At 39.1% G+C, this 15,863-nt stretch overlaps 1 protein-coding gene across 1 annotated transcript; it reads left to right on the forward strand.

The window, feature by feature from the left end:
- Positions 1–4,224: 4,224 nt before the first annotated feature.
- On the forward strand, positions 4,225–15,371 carry LOC134618695 (uncharacterized). Its single transcript, XM_063464210.1, has 17 exons — positions 4,225–4,527; positions 5,234–5,249; positions 5,330–5,431; positions 5,546–5,634; positions 5,745–5,834; positions 5,939–6,041; positions 6,400–6,593; positions 7,723–7,785; positions 7,869–7,935; positions 11,772–11,944; positions 12,036–12,083; positions 12,165–12,210; positions 12,318–12,367; positions 12,576–12,644; positions 12,726–12,777; positions 12,903–13,010; positions 13,222–15,371. Exons 1-17 carry the CDS (start codon positions 4,357–4,359, stop codon positions 14,073–14,075), a joined length of 2,295 nt encoding a protein of 764 aa, XP_063320280.1. The 5' UTR covers positions 4,225–4,356; the 3' UTR covers positions 14,076–15,371.
- The last annotated feature ends 492 nt before the right edge of the window (positions 15,372–15,863 follow it).

Here is a 15,863-nt window from a genome sequence, read left to right on the forward strand (position 1 = left end):
TCTGAGATGTAGGCTATATTGAAGCACCAGCAGTTGCCTGATGTTGAGGTTTCCTCGTGACTTCACTTTATGCCTTCATTTAAGCCACATTTCTCATAAGGTGGCTGTTTTGACATTTTCAGTTGTCATGTGAGTTCACTCGACAACCAGTGTGACTTTTCTCGACCCAAGTCAGAGTTCTTAATCACTCTTTCCAGACATTGTAAAGATTCCCCACCCGACTCTGAGAACCCACTCACCACACAGTTTATATCTTGCGATTTGCATTTGAGAAGACACACCTCTCTGAAGACGTCTTGTTTCCGGCTCTGAGCAAGTGAGTGGAAAGTACTGATAAGCATCAATCGGTGGTTTCAGCAGAGCACACTTAACAGGGGAGGTGACCTCACAGTGATGTGGAAACCTTTTTTTTCTCTCTCTCTATGAACTCTAACCCCCCTTAGATTTCCGCTCTAACTGTAATTACAGCATTTTGTCTTTTTAAGCACATCTATAGTTTTAGTATGATTATAAATTTAGATTTTAAAAGACGAATTAACCCACAAACCACAACCGCTGATTAATCTAGAGCATTTGATCTTTGGGTGTATTTATCTGAACAGTCAACATGATAAGAGATAATCTACAGCAGTGAGGAAGGATCATTTGCATCCATACCTACTAAAGATAGTTATTTTAAGGTTTGTGGGGTTTTTTGTAAGTAGACTACAGCTTGTGAGGCTGCTTGTGAAACCATAGAGAGTGACAGAGCTAAACAGTAATGCTGCACGTCTAAGCTGAGCAAATAATTATGCTTACCTTTTCACTATCACACTTTAGAAACAAAGTACAACCAATGCTGTTGTGAAATTTAAAAGTATTGCCCATATTGTGGCCCCAGATGAAAAGGTAGCAAAACACATCATTCTTTGAACCCAGTAATGAATGCTTGTGCCACATCTGCCCGATAGTTAAGGGAATTTTCATTAAGAATCCGGCTCCTCATGACATTAGCAGCGTTTTACTAAATTGGTGGACTGACACACTCTTATTGCCACCCTCAGAGGCACAAAGAGGTTCTTCAGATATACAGTGGGGGGTGTAATTTGATCCATTCCTGAATTTGTAAGGTTGCTCATTTCCCAAACAATTAACAGTCAAAATTTAATGTGGGTTTCGTTTTAGTGGAGCGAGATGGGATACAAAAGATTTTGAAAAAATATATCATTACACGAAAGTTATACGGTAGATAGATTTGCATGTCATTGAGTGAAATTAGTATTTGACGCCCTACAACTCAGACACAGTTCTGGTGCACGCACATCGACTGTGCTCCGACGTAGCACAGTGATATCAATCAATCAGTCAATTTAAGATACTCCTGATATTAACTCGTGTGTGTAAATCGCACCCATCCAAAGAATCAATTTCTCCCATTCCAATCTCTCCAGACCAAAGAGCCGTCAATGGACGTCAAGGACAAGATTGTAGAGCTGCACAAGGTTAGACTGGGCCATAAGACCATCAGCAAGAAGCTTGGTGAGAAGGTGACAACTTTTTGTGGAATCATTTGGTCTGGAGCTATATGCAAGATCTTGTGTTAATCACCTGAAGGCAGTTGGGAAGACAGTCACCAAGATCACCATTGGCTGACTTGCAAATCAATTTATAACATATATTTAATGTTGGGGGGGGGTTTCTGGATTTTTGATTGATATTCTGTTTCTATTTATTAAAATGAACCAAACTTGATATGATGTGATCAAACTTGATAATTCAGCAGGGGAATAAATAATTATTTACCTCACTGTTTAGCAAACTGCCAACCTGAAATACCAAAAAAAAAAAACCTTGAATGTGTAGTTTAGCATCTAGCTCTTGATGCCTAAGTGAAAATGGAGCTCTGCAAAGTGACCCCTTTTTAAACAAATATTGCACCTCATCCAAATCAAGATTTAGCTGATGCGTCTTTGTAAACAAACTATTGTAAGTTTATCTGGGCATGTCTCTATCAGATCTGTACATCAAGGTACTCATTTTTCTTACCATAACCTGAAGGAATAAGTCCATATGACTCTGCCGCTCCATAAATGTTGTTCTTTTAATCTTTTTTTGTTTTGGCTGTATGCTTTGCTCACGTACACATCCATGTATTATACTGCAGAAACTATATTTATTTTGATTTGAAATGTTTACACTAAAGATGTGACCAAACTTCAATGTGAGTAGTCTGTCTCGTTGTTCTCCCATAAAGCTGTCATTAGTGTTGGTCCAGGTCACCTGCTGTATTCACCGTTTCTCCAGTCTGACCAGCAGAGGCTTCCTTCAGAGTTGCCACAGGTCTTTGGGTGTCTGTCATAGCTGGTGTTCTTTGAATTGATTTGTCAGATTTTGACACACCGTTTGTTTACTGCTGCCACATAAGCTTTACATTAGTTTAGTAAAGGATTAGACTCACATGCAATAGACTGGCAACCTGTCTAGGATGTAGCCCGCCTCTCGTCTCTCTCGCCTCTGGGACTGTTGGGATAGTGTCCAGGTTCCCGCTCCCCATTTTGATGAAATAGATAAGTGAGTGGATACTTGCTTGGATTCCAGGTGGTACTCACTGACTTCTAAATGTTTGCACATTATTATCCTTGTGCTTTTTAGTCATATGTTCCTTTACCTTTATTGCGTAGGTTATGTCTTAATAGGCACTCTGCAGGCGTGGACCTCCATGATCAAAGGCAGGGACAGACTTTTGTAACTGTTACGGCCAGGCGGAGAACTACAACGGAAGAGAAACTGATGTCTCATTAATGTTTTCAGAATCAGAATCAGAAAGACTTTATTTATCCTCAAGGGGCAATTAAGATACAACAGAGCAGCATTATGTTGAAAATAAGGACAGGGCATAAACAGGCTATAAGTGTGAGATAATAAATACACACGGAATATACACACACAGTTTTAAAATTACACAGTTTTAAAATTACAGTGACTGAATAGGTGAATAAATAACTTTAAGTGACTACAAGTGAATAAAGTGTCGGCAGTATAAAAAGAGTGTAGAGTAGTTTAAGTTTCTGGTGTGGGAAATGGTCTTATCGGCTGGAGAGTGGCTTCGGGGACAAAGGTGGCTCTCTTTCTCTCAGTCCTGCAGGAAATGCAGCGGAGGCGGCGCCCAGATGGGAGCCATTGGAATGCGGGGTGAAGAATGTGAGAGGGGTCATTTTGGCTTTGCTTCTTTCTTCTGGTTTGTTTCTTTTTTACCATTGCCATCTTCTACTTACATATAAATACATATATACAAGTGCCCCCCCCCCCCCCCCCCCCAACTTTGATGCCTTTTCAGTATTTTTACTTACTGCAGTTGACAGCAATAGTTGTCTCAATGTGCTTTGTATTGTAAAGTATATTGTGAAAGTCCTGTGATATTAAAAGGAAGGCCCCAGCAATTTCTAAAACACTTGGTGATGGTGGCGAGGAAGATCTCTCTTTTAATAGGAATATATCTCTGATAGAACCGGGCTCAGAGAGCAGCAGGCGACTGCTGAGACCTGTTGGGAGGTGAGAGGAAAGAGAAATGAGACAAAGAGTGCATAGAAAGACAAGCAGGAGGCATAGGAGGGAGTAGACCAAAGCTTATGACATGCAGTGCTGTATGAATATACGGGGAATGGAAAGAAAAAGAATATGGGAGTGCTTATGCAACATGGAGAGGGACGATTTAGGCTCACTTGATCCAACCCCAACTATAAGAGTTAGAAAAAAAGAAACGTTTAAGGCCTAATGTAAAGTTGTTTGAAGTCTCTGCCTCACACTGTACTTTAAAAAAAATAGGAACAACAGCAACAGCTGTTGTTGTTTTAAAGTTTTTAAGTTAAATTCTAAGGTTGACTGCATTTTCTTTGATATTGCAAATTGTTTCTTAGTTGCCTTAAAAACTGCTTTTATTCAATTTAATATAAAGTGATAAAACAGAGGCGACTCTCCATATCAATTTCTGAAAGCAGTGGATCATCCTTAAATATATATTTTGATATAACGCCGGGATTACTACAGGCAGCTCTGTGCGTATTGTATTTCAGAGTGAGCATCATCTCAAGTGTCCCCATTCATCTGTAAGACTAAACTCAGGGTTGTCGCTTTTTTCTCACCCCGCGGTCTGGGACTTTAATGAGAGGCGGAGCTGCGGTGGCAGGGATTATTCATAAAAAAACACTGACATTTTTTCAAACAAACGCCTTCGGGTTTTAGTCATTTGCCAGTTAGTGGCGTTTGAGAACACAGAAAAAACAGGCCGACTCTTTTTTTTTTCCAGCTGATAACCCCACAGGCAGATTTCATGAAACTCTACGGCGCTCTGACGCCAGACAGCAGGAGACCTAACAGATGAGCAGAAGAAACGACCGCTTCGTGATGACACGACGCACTGGCCCTTTATTGCGCGAATATTTCAACTTCAATATGTTTTATATTCGTAAAATACATTTCCCCGCCGCCTTTACAATTCTTTGCTTCTTAGTGTCTCCGGTGCTGCTAAAAGATACCACAACGTGTCGGGTAAGTTAAACACAGAGCGCACTACAAAAGCGAAAAGAGCAGGATTTATTTGTGTGAAATTACCGTAAACGCTAAATGAGAGTGTATTATTATTATTTCCAGTCAAATTAATGAGTGGACTTTAATCTTTTGCTTCTATTTTGTATGTTTGAACTACAGTGGTTCAAGTTGCGCAACCATGTTTACAGAGAGGAAATGTAAATTAAATCAGAACACAACGATTTAAGAATCATTTGAATGACTTATTAAATTTATAATAATGAAAACACACGCCAATCAAAAAAAACAAGAAAAAAAACCTCCCCAGAGACCAACAGTTTCTTGCTGTGACTGATCAAAAATGGGGGACTTTTTTTGCTCACATCTTTAACTCTTTTATATCGGAGTCACGCTTTTATATGCAATACCTGATTAATGTGGTTTGAATTAAGCTGACTGAGACTTTCATTGGTCTGGATGGCAGCATATGTTGCCCCCAAACCTGTATATCGCTTATTATAGCATTAACAGTGCCCTCACATATATCCAGTGGGCTCTTGAGATGTTCCCAAAGTTGCTCCTTTTTTTAAGCATTGCACAAGGTTTAAAATATTTTCGAATTATAGTAGGCCATTTTTCTTTTTAAAATGACATAAATGTCTAAATGTTCTTCCTGATTTCTTAATATTTCCTAAACATATTTTTATCTTTGTTCTCCTTACTTTAGATTGGAAACCCAAAAAGTAAGTTATTTAATTTCTTTGACTTTTCTCATTGTGAAAGCGTGTGAAAGCCATCCTAACGCTCTTCTCTCCCTGCACAGATCATGTTGATGAAAGATGCCCTGTGGAAATGATAAGTTCTACGATCACTGGGAAAACTTACTCTGAATGTGTTTCTGTTTATGTCTGGTTGAAAGCTGAGGGTACGGAGTGCAACCATGCCTTCAAAGTTCACGTATCCACTTCAAACACACATGTGGATGTCACCACCTATAAAACTGTTATGTGGCACAACTGACAAAGTTGTTTTCTTCCAGATTTTAACAAGAGCCCGAAGCTTAAAATTCTCAGTCCAATTAAGAAGACACTTAGGCCTACCCTGAAAATACTGCCACAGAAAATACAGGTTGGTGTTACCTTTGCAGCTGCACCGAAGAGTGAGGAATGTCAGTATGACTATGCAGTTCATGATGTTAACAGGTACAGTGGTATCATCTCTCATTCTCTCCATCTCAGCGTGAGAATAAAACACGTAAAGGTGAAAAGTTCAGCTGCTGCGACTGTAACATCCCGCAATTACCAGAGAGAAATAACAGTCGTCCCATGGTAAGATGGCTTTTTTCCTTTAAACTGCTAAAATATTAAGCATAGTTTTATAGATAAATATAACCTGATTGTGTCTGTTTTTTGTTTTGTTTTTTCATTTGCAGTGGGTGCTTGAATATGACTGTGTCAAGGCGAACACTGGAAACATTGTTTCCGTGTTCTACAGCACAAAGTCACTAAGCTGCAATGTCACTTACAGAGTAGAAGGTAAAGGTGATCTGGAATCTGAAATACAATCTGTGCATTTCTCTACTGGATAAACTGATTGTTTCCAGTGTTGCGGTCTCATTTGATATTTTAATTGTGGTTGTGAACAGAGCTGTGAACATTTAGATTTAGGTTGGTGGCTTCATGTAAATCACATAATTTCCATAGTCATCAAAAACACTTAGTGACTCAACATCACCGGTGCACCGATTTTTAACTTTTGCTCATTATCAAAACAATGGAAAGATTATCCAGATAGTTCTATGATGCACATTCATTGTCTTTGAGTTGTTCATCTGCACACACTCGTGTGCCTCCAGTTATTCAAATATTCTGTGGCTTGTTTTGTGTGTAACAGAAAGCCCAGACTTCGATCTGTCTGTGGATTCGTCATCTAAATCTATCACTGTCGCTATGAAGAGAAAATCCATCAACGTCACCACGAAGAATGAATCTTTTACTGTTACCATGAACACCGAGGAAGTCTATGTCAGACACTGTTACAAAAATGAATGGAAATGCAAGGGCGAGACCGAGCGGCATCCGCTGAAAGTGAGTATTACGGGCAAGTTTACTTATTACCTTGTTTTTGGTAGTGTTTGCACACTCGTGTGTCATTCTGTCTGTGAATATGATGGCTCGAAAAGCTTTTAATTAATTCTGATGAAACTTTATAGGGGTCATGTTAACAATCCAACGAAATTTGGGTTACGTCCGCTGACGGGTCATCAAGGTCAACCTAATGACCGATTGGTTGAAAATGGGCAAAAAAGAATATAACTTAGAAACTATGCCTCTTACAAATGTGGTGTGTATTGTCAAAATATAGAAATTACCACATTTGACCTTTGACCTCTCCTTCAAGGTCAATATATTTATCTAAAGGTCAAAGTGGTGATAATGCTATATAAAGCTATTTCAAATGACAATAATGTGTCAGCATGGGTTACTTTTTGAGTATAGTTAATCGTAAGTATAGTTATTATGGTGTTGTTATGTAGGTTACGTTAACAGGTTATAACTGTTTAAATACATAACATATTGAATACATGTACAATGTGCTCAAATAAGTATTATTCTTTGAAAACAACATACACTGGTGATTAAAATCTTTTTTCACTTGATATTTACTACTAAACATTTAAATTAATTAACTTAACAATCCAATGAAAACTACAGATGTGCTATATTCACATAAATTAAAACTAGTTACACTCCAAATGATGTAAAGTATATTAAAAATGGGTTTCAAGTGGGCAAATTATTGGCCTGCACTTTGCTCTTGTTTTTACTGCACTGCAAATGTCTTAAAATATGTTTAAAAAGAACAAATAAAATTAAATGGAAACATAAAAAAAATACAGTTGAATTCCCGTAATACTCACTTTTTAAAAAACAGTAATAGGGCTGACCAAAAAAATTGTACAGTAACACCAAATATAAGAAACAAACAGGCCAGAGGGTAAAAGACACAGAAACAAAAGAGCCACGGAAGTTAAACAATCCAGGAGTCCCTAGAAAGTAACCTAAAATCACAGAGAACATCTCACACTTGGTCAAAGGCCGGGGACTCAAAGTGGACTTAAACGTAAATATTCCATAAGAGAGTGAGCTGCCTTGACCAGCTTGTGTTGAAAAGTCGGCGCGATTTGTTTGTAATGTGTTTGTGTGTGCTTTACAGATTGATACATCCCAATCAACTATTCTCAACATCTCTTACCTGCTGCCCTGTGTGTGCATAGAGGTGAGCTGAGTGTAATCTTCAGTGGAGCAGTATTTTGTGTTGTCAGTATTCTTTCTTACACCAGGTCTTGTTTGCATTGGCAGACATATTACACCCACACCGACGCAACGCGGCGTAAAAAGTGCCCCATTGAAGAGACGGGAGTCATGGGTGAGTGTGGCTGAGAACGTTTTTAGGTGTTGTGATGTTTAGAAAGAGAGACAAGAAACTTTTGAATTGAATTCTTTTTTTTTTAAGCACAAAATGTGAAAACAGGACAACACCAAGCAGATGGTCCTCAGATTACATTAAACTATAAATAAGTAACCAGGTTTTAAGGAAAGAAAAAAAACTGTGCACACAAACCAGAGGGACGCACTTCTGTCTGAAGACAGCATTAAAACCACGCACAAGCGAAACATTCTTCAGCGTGTCTATGTTCACAGCATGATTCAGATAACTTAGGACCTGAATTTACTGGTTCCTAGTTATAGCTGATTCAGTAGAGCGAGACAGATTCTTCAAGATAAGGCAGTTTAATAAAGTAACAAGTCAAAAAGAATAAAGCCCTCAGGGAAGTGAGAACTCAAAGGCTGGCATGGAAAAAGGAGTCCCGTCACAGTTTTATGGCAATTGAGAAACCAAATCCCATAACTTCAGAGCCTGAGCTTACGCAATACTTCTTATCCAAAATTGACTTTTTGAATAAGTATAAGGGTGTCGCCATTTTGCCCCTTCTCGAGCTCCTTCAGACTTGGTAGTACGTCCTCCTCTGAGCTCTCTCTCTCTGATGTGTGGCCCTCCTCCACCTCACATCCTCACATCCTCACAGCACTCAGTGTGACTCCACTTCCACAGTTCTGAGTAAAATCCTGTCTGCGTCACTCAGCCCTCTATCATACCATCCATGGTCATTGTTAATGGTGGGGAGCCATGACCTCACAAAACAGGTTTATGTGAGAGTTGGGTCTGCAGAATGGAGTTTAAAAAAACAGAAGCTAGACTCTGACAAGTCTAGCTTCTTAATATGATGTTAATGTGATGTTAATATGATGTTTTAGTAATCAGACGTGTTTCTGTCATCTAACTCTTTTAATATTCATAAAGTAAAACTTTTTTACTAAAACTAATTGGAAACAATATCATGATATTGCATCACATCATTCTGTGATCAAACAAGGGACAACAACAACAAAAAACCCAGAAAACAAACAAATAAACAATTTTGGGGGAAACATGAAAGATGTAACATTTAAATTTGAATTAATGAAATAAATAAAAATCTAAACATTTTTTCTTCTGGCTCTCAGGAGGATATACCAGTCCTCTAAAGCTAGGACTTCTGGCTTAAACCATTTCTTTGTATTTGCTTTCCTGTCCATTAAACTCATCAAGAATCAAAGTAGGTCGTTATTTTGTAAACTTGCAGATGGAGAATTTAGAAATCCATCATTGTGAAAAAACAAAAAAGAAATATGTTATTATTTGTCCTTAATAAAGCAACTAATTCTGCAAATAATAGTAATGTGTTCAGTTTTGGACACGTCCAAAATATGTGGTAATGGCCGGCTTTTTGGAAGCCACAGTTTCTCCAACAACAAGAAGAGCCTGAGCTTTGGAAAAGGAGTGCTCTGCAGCTTTTAAAATGCTTATCTGTGAAATACTTGATAAATACAAGGCTCTTCTTCATTCCCCTTGTCTTACAGTCTTTCACAATGCCAAAAAATGCAAACCTCACACAAGCTACAATACAAGTTTTGTTACAATACACGGGCCCATCACACTAAAACAAAACAAACTGACTCTTGTAATGCAGGATTCTGCAGCGTACGATGTTGCAGATTTCCGTAAGCACATCTGTGTCAGTTACTCCCATCCTCTTCCATTGTTGTGTACAAGGAAGTTTTATTGCATTACCAGAAAGTGCTGCCAACTTTTTGTGTACACCGCTGTGAATCAGGAGCATTGACACACAGCCCATTTACCTGTTTTTAATCTGTTTTTGCTGGCCACAGAGAGTACTGTGAGCCAACCACTTTTCTAAAAATGTGCAGTGGTTGTGTTCTCTAAATTAATTCATTTAGATTGAATACATATTAAAGAGATTCATTTTTATCCGTATGACAAATACACATAATTACCCACTTAATTAACTTATTGAACTTATGATCTGAGCCTTGCACGTGATGCGTTTCCTATTGGAAGCAGCCATCAGAAGATGGGTACAGTGTGGACATAAAGGGGTGGACGTGGTCAGCAACAATACTCAGGTAGACTGTGATGTTTCAGTGATGCTCAGCTGATACTAAGGGGCCCAAAGTGTCCCAGTAAAAGGGGCTTCACACCATTACACTCAAATTCTGACTGTGACCCAAAGGTCACAGCACAAATCGAGACTCATCAGATCAGGCAACATTTGTCTGCCATTCTGTTGTCCAGTTTTTGTTCTTAGCTGACAGGAATAGTATGCTGCTGTAGCCCATCTGCTTCACATCTAGATGTGTTTTGCATTCAGAGATGCTCCTTGGCATGCTTTGGTTGTGACAGTGGTATTTCAGTTACTTATTGTATTCCCGCAGGCTTGAAGCAGTCTGGCCTTTCTCCTCTGACCGCTGGCATCAACAAGGCATTTTCACCCAGAGCTCTGCCACTCCCTAGATATATTTTCTTGTTCATGCTCTATAAATCTTCCAGATGATTGCGTGGGGAAAATCCCGGTAGATCAGCTGTTGTAGAAAGTTGTTTTGACCCTGTCTGCATGCATAAATACGCTGAATTACTGCCATGTGATTGGATGATCAGATATTTGCATTAACAAGCAGTTAAACAGGTGTACATAACACTCTGGCAGGTTAATACAAGTTTCAATATGTGCTGTTATGGGGACTTCTTTGTTTGTTTGTTTACATAAGATAATACAAAAGAATTATGTCGCTGTATCCTTTTAAGAGATAATATTGTTACAGAAGTTATCCAGCAGAGCAGCTGTAACTCCATTATTGATAATACTGCCAGCCTGCTACGCAGTAACTGATACAAGACGCATTTTTGTATTAATATGATAACAGGATTTAACACGTTTCATGGTACTTATATAAAGCTTTTTCTACTCAGGTCGAGCACTTGAAGCACTTACTACAAGCCTCATTCACCCATTAATGCAAGTGCCTTTTGTTTTCTATGTCTAAGCACTTTTAAACTAATATTCATGCACTCACCCTCTGATGGATGCGTCGGGAGAAACTTGCCGTTCAGTATCTTGCCCAGAGCTACTGGAGGAGCCAGAGTTCAATACACTGACTTTCCACAGCCTGCTCCACCTACTGAGCCACAGCCATCCCAAATGAGTTATAGAGCACTTTTAAAAACAGCAATAAAGTGCTGTACAATAACACCAAACATAAAAGGCAAACACAGGCCAGAGGGTAAAAGACGCGAAAAAAAAAAAGAGCCACAGAACTTAAACAATACAGGAGTAAAAGTAACTTAAAGTCACAGTCAACATCTCACACTGGGTCGAAGTCGATTTAAAAGCAAACGTTGCCTAGAGAGTGAGCTGCCTTGACTTTTTTTCCTCTTTAAAACTCTATAACAGGCGCAAACGTAAGAAACCCCCAAATTTCTAGTCTTAACCAAACTGAACAATCCTGGTCTATTTCTTCATTCTTTTAGTGTTGTTATTAAGTTGGGCCAATAGTCTGATGATTGTAGGTTTATAGTTATGGAACAAGAGACTCTTGCAAATGCAAATGCAAAATTAAAAGTGTCTTCATGACGATGGACAAGAAGGTGTTCATTTTTTTGTTATTATTTTTGTCTGTCTCGTTGTCTAAAACTGACCCTTAAAATGCATATGTTCACATACATCTGTGCGTTCATGCATGTCTGTTTGGTGGTGTTTATTGTGATCCAGTGATACAGGTGATACAGGTTTGCCAACGTTTGCATCCCGGGAATGTTATTGGCATGTCGTTCTAATTTTTTTTGCGTTAACATCGCCTCAACAGATGCCAGAGATGTATTTTCCTCCTCTGAAATCACTTTCTACACGGACGGTTTTACGCTGAAAACACTGTGCCCAGCCAGCCAGCTGAACATCTCTGCCTCCCTCTGCTGGATGCAGCACAAACACCTCTGCACGCCTGTGCTTAACTCCACCCTGGAGAAGAAAGACAGGCTTGTAAGCATAGCAGTATCCATGACGAATATTTGTGGAAAAAAATAAGCTTTTTTTGTTTGTTTTTTAAACACCAATTTTGACTTTTTAACAGAAATATGACACTACTGCAGTGGACAAACACCCTCAGATGTGTGTGCAGGTGAGAAGCACCTAGATGCGTTGATTGGAAACAGGCACCGCTACCTGCCGTTTATTCACAGATGTTAATTCGTTTTTACAGCTTTCTGTACAAGGCATACGTAACATCTCTTGCCCTTTTACAGCAGGTGAGTGGGTGGATGTGGGATGGAGGAATTTTACTAACAGCTCTAATAAGTCTCAGTTTGTTTGTGTGCTTTCCCTTATGGACTCAGTCTTCCTTTGTCACCCACAGATGAGTCTTCTTGGGAGGTCTCTATTGGACCTGGAAGGCAGATGATAATGGTACATGTCAACTCTTTTTCTCCAGCAACGTTTTCAAGCCAACTCTGTGTCCTTACTGAGAGTGAATGCACAGCTGTAGGGAAAGCACATTCAGTTACAATGGTTGGTAAAAAAATATGCATTTTTAATACAGATTAAAAAACAAGGAAAAAATTCACGCTAAAAGACAAATATGTGAACATGTGTGCATATGTTCTCTATTTTATAGGAAGGAAACAGAAGTGAAAAAATAATAAATTTGCCTCTTCACTTTTATTCTAAAAATCCTTGCGTCCAGGTAAATATACATACACACATACATGTATGTATTTCTGGATTTTATGCATTTTATCATCTATATTCTCGTGCTGTTGTTCAGGTGTGGCAGTCGGATCCTGTTTGTCATGGAAGAAGAATTTTGTGCCCGGACTGTAAGTGTGCTCATAAACCTGAACCTGCCAGCATAAGTTGGTGCATCTCATACACACACAACTCCTACAAAGTAAATAAATTCACCATTATCTGTTTTATTTAGTCTTTCCTGTTTTTCTTACAGACACCCACAATAGACACGGCTTGTATGCGGTGGCAGTTCTGATATTTGTGTTTGTAGTTGCGTCATTTGGAATTTTTATCCAGCGTGCTACAAAGAGGGGAGCTGCAGGTTAGTTCATTTACCTCACTGCAAATCATGTTTTCATATGGAAAGCATTTACAGTTTCAAGGCACAGGCTAACTTAAATCGAATGACTACTCTGTCTTGAATTTATTTCAATTCATTTCTGTTATTTTAGCTTCACTGTTGGTCTTAAAGGAGCAACTGAAACACATAAAGGACATCCCTCCCCCCCCCTTGTCTTTTCTGATATATTTAGGTTGGCTGTATATCCAGAAGCCACTGCTGCTGGTGTGTTCATCAGGTCAGTCGGACCATATCTCTGCTGTGTGTGCATTAGCCTCAATTCTTCAGGAGGAGCTAGGTGCCACAGTACGCACACCTCTGTGGGCCCAAAACTCTCAAAGCCAGGATGAGTCGGGGCCTGGTGTGGCAGATCTGGGCCCACTTCCCTGGCTGTATGGGCAGTGGGATGCTGTCTGCAAGGAGCAAGGAAAAGTGCTTGTAATTTGGAGTCCTGAAGCCAAGAAAACCTATCAGAAGTGGACAATGGAGAGGGCAAACACAGATCAGAGTGAAAGAAAAGAGGTAGACTGCAGAAATGCACACATGAAACATGAGAAAACCAAGGCAGAGCTGGAAGAGGATGTGAAGCAGAATGGAAGAAAATTAGGAAAATTTAAACACGAAAAAGCTGTTGGAAAAAAAGATGGTGCTAAATTATGTGACGATAAAGACTTGTACCGACAAAAGGAGGCCTCTGCATTGATAGAGCCAATGTTCACAGCTGTGCTGGCTCGCTTAAAAAGGGTGCTGCAGGAGCACAAAAATCAAGAAGTTGTTCTTATCTATTTCCAGGGCCTCGGCCACAGCAAGGATATCCCAAAAGCCTTCAGGGAGGTCCGTCAGTACTGCTTACCCCAGGATTTCAGGGGTTTAATAGGGGAGCTGGGAGAGATGACAAGAAGTGTTAAATTTAGGTGGCACTGCTGGCCCAGAGTCCTTTCTAAAGTGCTGGCAATATGGCTGGCACAGAAACTATCTCAGAGGCTGCAGACGCTCGTGCCTCAGACACAACGAAATAAAGTGCAATCAAGAAAATATCATCGATGAAAAAGACATTAGATAAGCCTGAGAGCAGTCTGAAGTGGCCTTTGGCTGCCAGACCCTGAACTGTGCAGGTGTATGTGTTTCTACACGGGAGAAACACTACCACTACCGTGGAAAGCAGAGAAGGTTTAATCTCAAGTTTCAAAGTGACAGAAGTGGGTTTTTTTGTTTTTTGTTTTGCTGGAAACAGGAGTCACGGGAGCCGGTGTTCCATTGCAAGCTCCTGAAACCCTCACTCTGTACAAACTATTCATTACCGAGCTCTGCTGTGTCCAATATGCCACCAGATGTTTTGCATGTTAAGGTAAACACTCTGTCCTTTGCACAGCATTTAGCCTCTGACAGAGGGTTCTTTATATTACTTTCGTGACTGAAGCCCTAGTGAACACCTGTCTTATCTGCGCGAATATGCTAACCACTATGAAAATCTTGTTGCAAATAATACCTCACTTTTTTCATGAACACATTTAATGTTTCAAAGTGTTGTGACAGCACAGGTGACAAACTGCGTGACTGCTGTTTACAAAAAACCGTCAAATTTGCATAGGATTTTCTAAACACAGACATTAAGCCAAAGCTTTCATCGGATTTCCACTTTTACTGCAAATGTAAAATGTGCTTTACTAATTAGAAAGTAACTGCATTCATGTGTTTATTTTTTTGGCCTTTAGTGGGTTTAATAGCTTTTTGTAGTAATAACTCCTAATTATGACTGGGGCTACTTCTACAGCTGTGTCTACAAGTGTGTTTTTTTTGCACACATACTACCTCCTGCATTTTAAAAGTGAAGAATAATTAACATTTTGGCCTTTTTTGTTGTTGTTGTATTTTTTCCCATTGTGTTTTTCACTATGCTTGTTATTTAATGAATGGAAACGAAAAATGAACATGAATGGTAAGACTTGGCTGGGGGACTCAATGAGACAGAAACAGATAAAGCCAGTATTATTCAAATTATCCAACGGAAAACATGTAGTGCAGTGGTTACCTCAAAATCTCAGAGCATTAGAACAAGAAAACTGTGTCTGTGGTACTTTCCCATGTCTTATATTTATTGCAGGAGTTTTATTAACTTCAACGGTGAACATTATGCAAAGTGAGTTTAAACAGAAAAGTGACATCTCGTCTGGATCCACAGACAAAAGTGATTGACCTTTGAAGAAGTGTTTGTTCGGTTTCACTAGTTATTCCCTGAAGCTGTTTTCCCTTCTTAAGTATTTTAAGGAGACATTAGCCTGCAGCACTGTTTGCATTATAAGAATATGTTTTGAATAAAAAACAGACTGCTTGACAAAATAATTACTTTGACAAAGTATCTCTTTAATCGCAGAAATTTCTTTTTTCTGTATTTGTCGCCTGTTTTATAAGCTTCATATAATAAGTTGTTTGTTCATTTGAGTTACGGCAGCACAACACCGACCAGGAGCTTGAGTGACAGACTTGCTAGACAGGATTAATCGTGAAGTAAACATCTGCTGCATGATTTAGCAACCCACAGCAAAGAAAACACGAAGGTTTCCATGTAAGCTTCTAGATTCCAACAAGACCTCTGGAGGGTAGTTTGATGTAATACTGTAGCTGCAATAAAGCCACTATTTTATAATGTTACATGAATAAATACATAAAGTAAATACGTAAATCAAAGAAGTTACATATCTAACTAGTATCATTTTGTTTAAACTGCAAAGGAGGGCATTTACTTTGGTAATATGTGGTAGACAAATAAATGTATATATGCATCTGCATGGTTTGCATATCTCTCTTAACCTCCTAGGACCTGGCGTCCACATA

This window comes from Pelmatolapia mariae, linkage group LG20, assembly GCF_036321145.2.
Source record: "Pelmatolapia mariae isolate MD_Pm_ZW linkage group LG20, Pm_UMD_F_2, whole genome shotgun sequence".
Lineage (NCBI taxonomy): Eukaryota > Metazoa > Chordata > Actinopteri > Cichliformes > Cichlidae > Pelmatolapia > Pelmatolapia mariae.

Bases quoted from the DNA above. Each gene is read 5' to 3' on its own strand.
- LOC134618695 (XM_063464210.1), top strand. From the start codon at position 4,357: ATGAGCAGAAGAAACGACCGCTTCGTGATGACACGACGCACTGGCCCT. The intron at 6,594-7,722 runs GTGAGTATTACG...TGTGCTTTACAG, and splicing joins CCGAGCGGCATCCGCTGAAA to ATTGATACATCCCAATCAAC. The intron at 7,936-11,771 runs GTGAGTGTGGCT...TCGCCTCAACAG, and splicing joins TGAAGAGACGGGAGTCATGG to ATGCCAGAGATGTATTTTCC.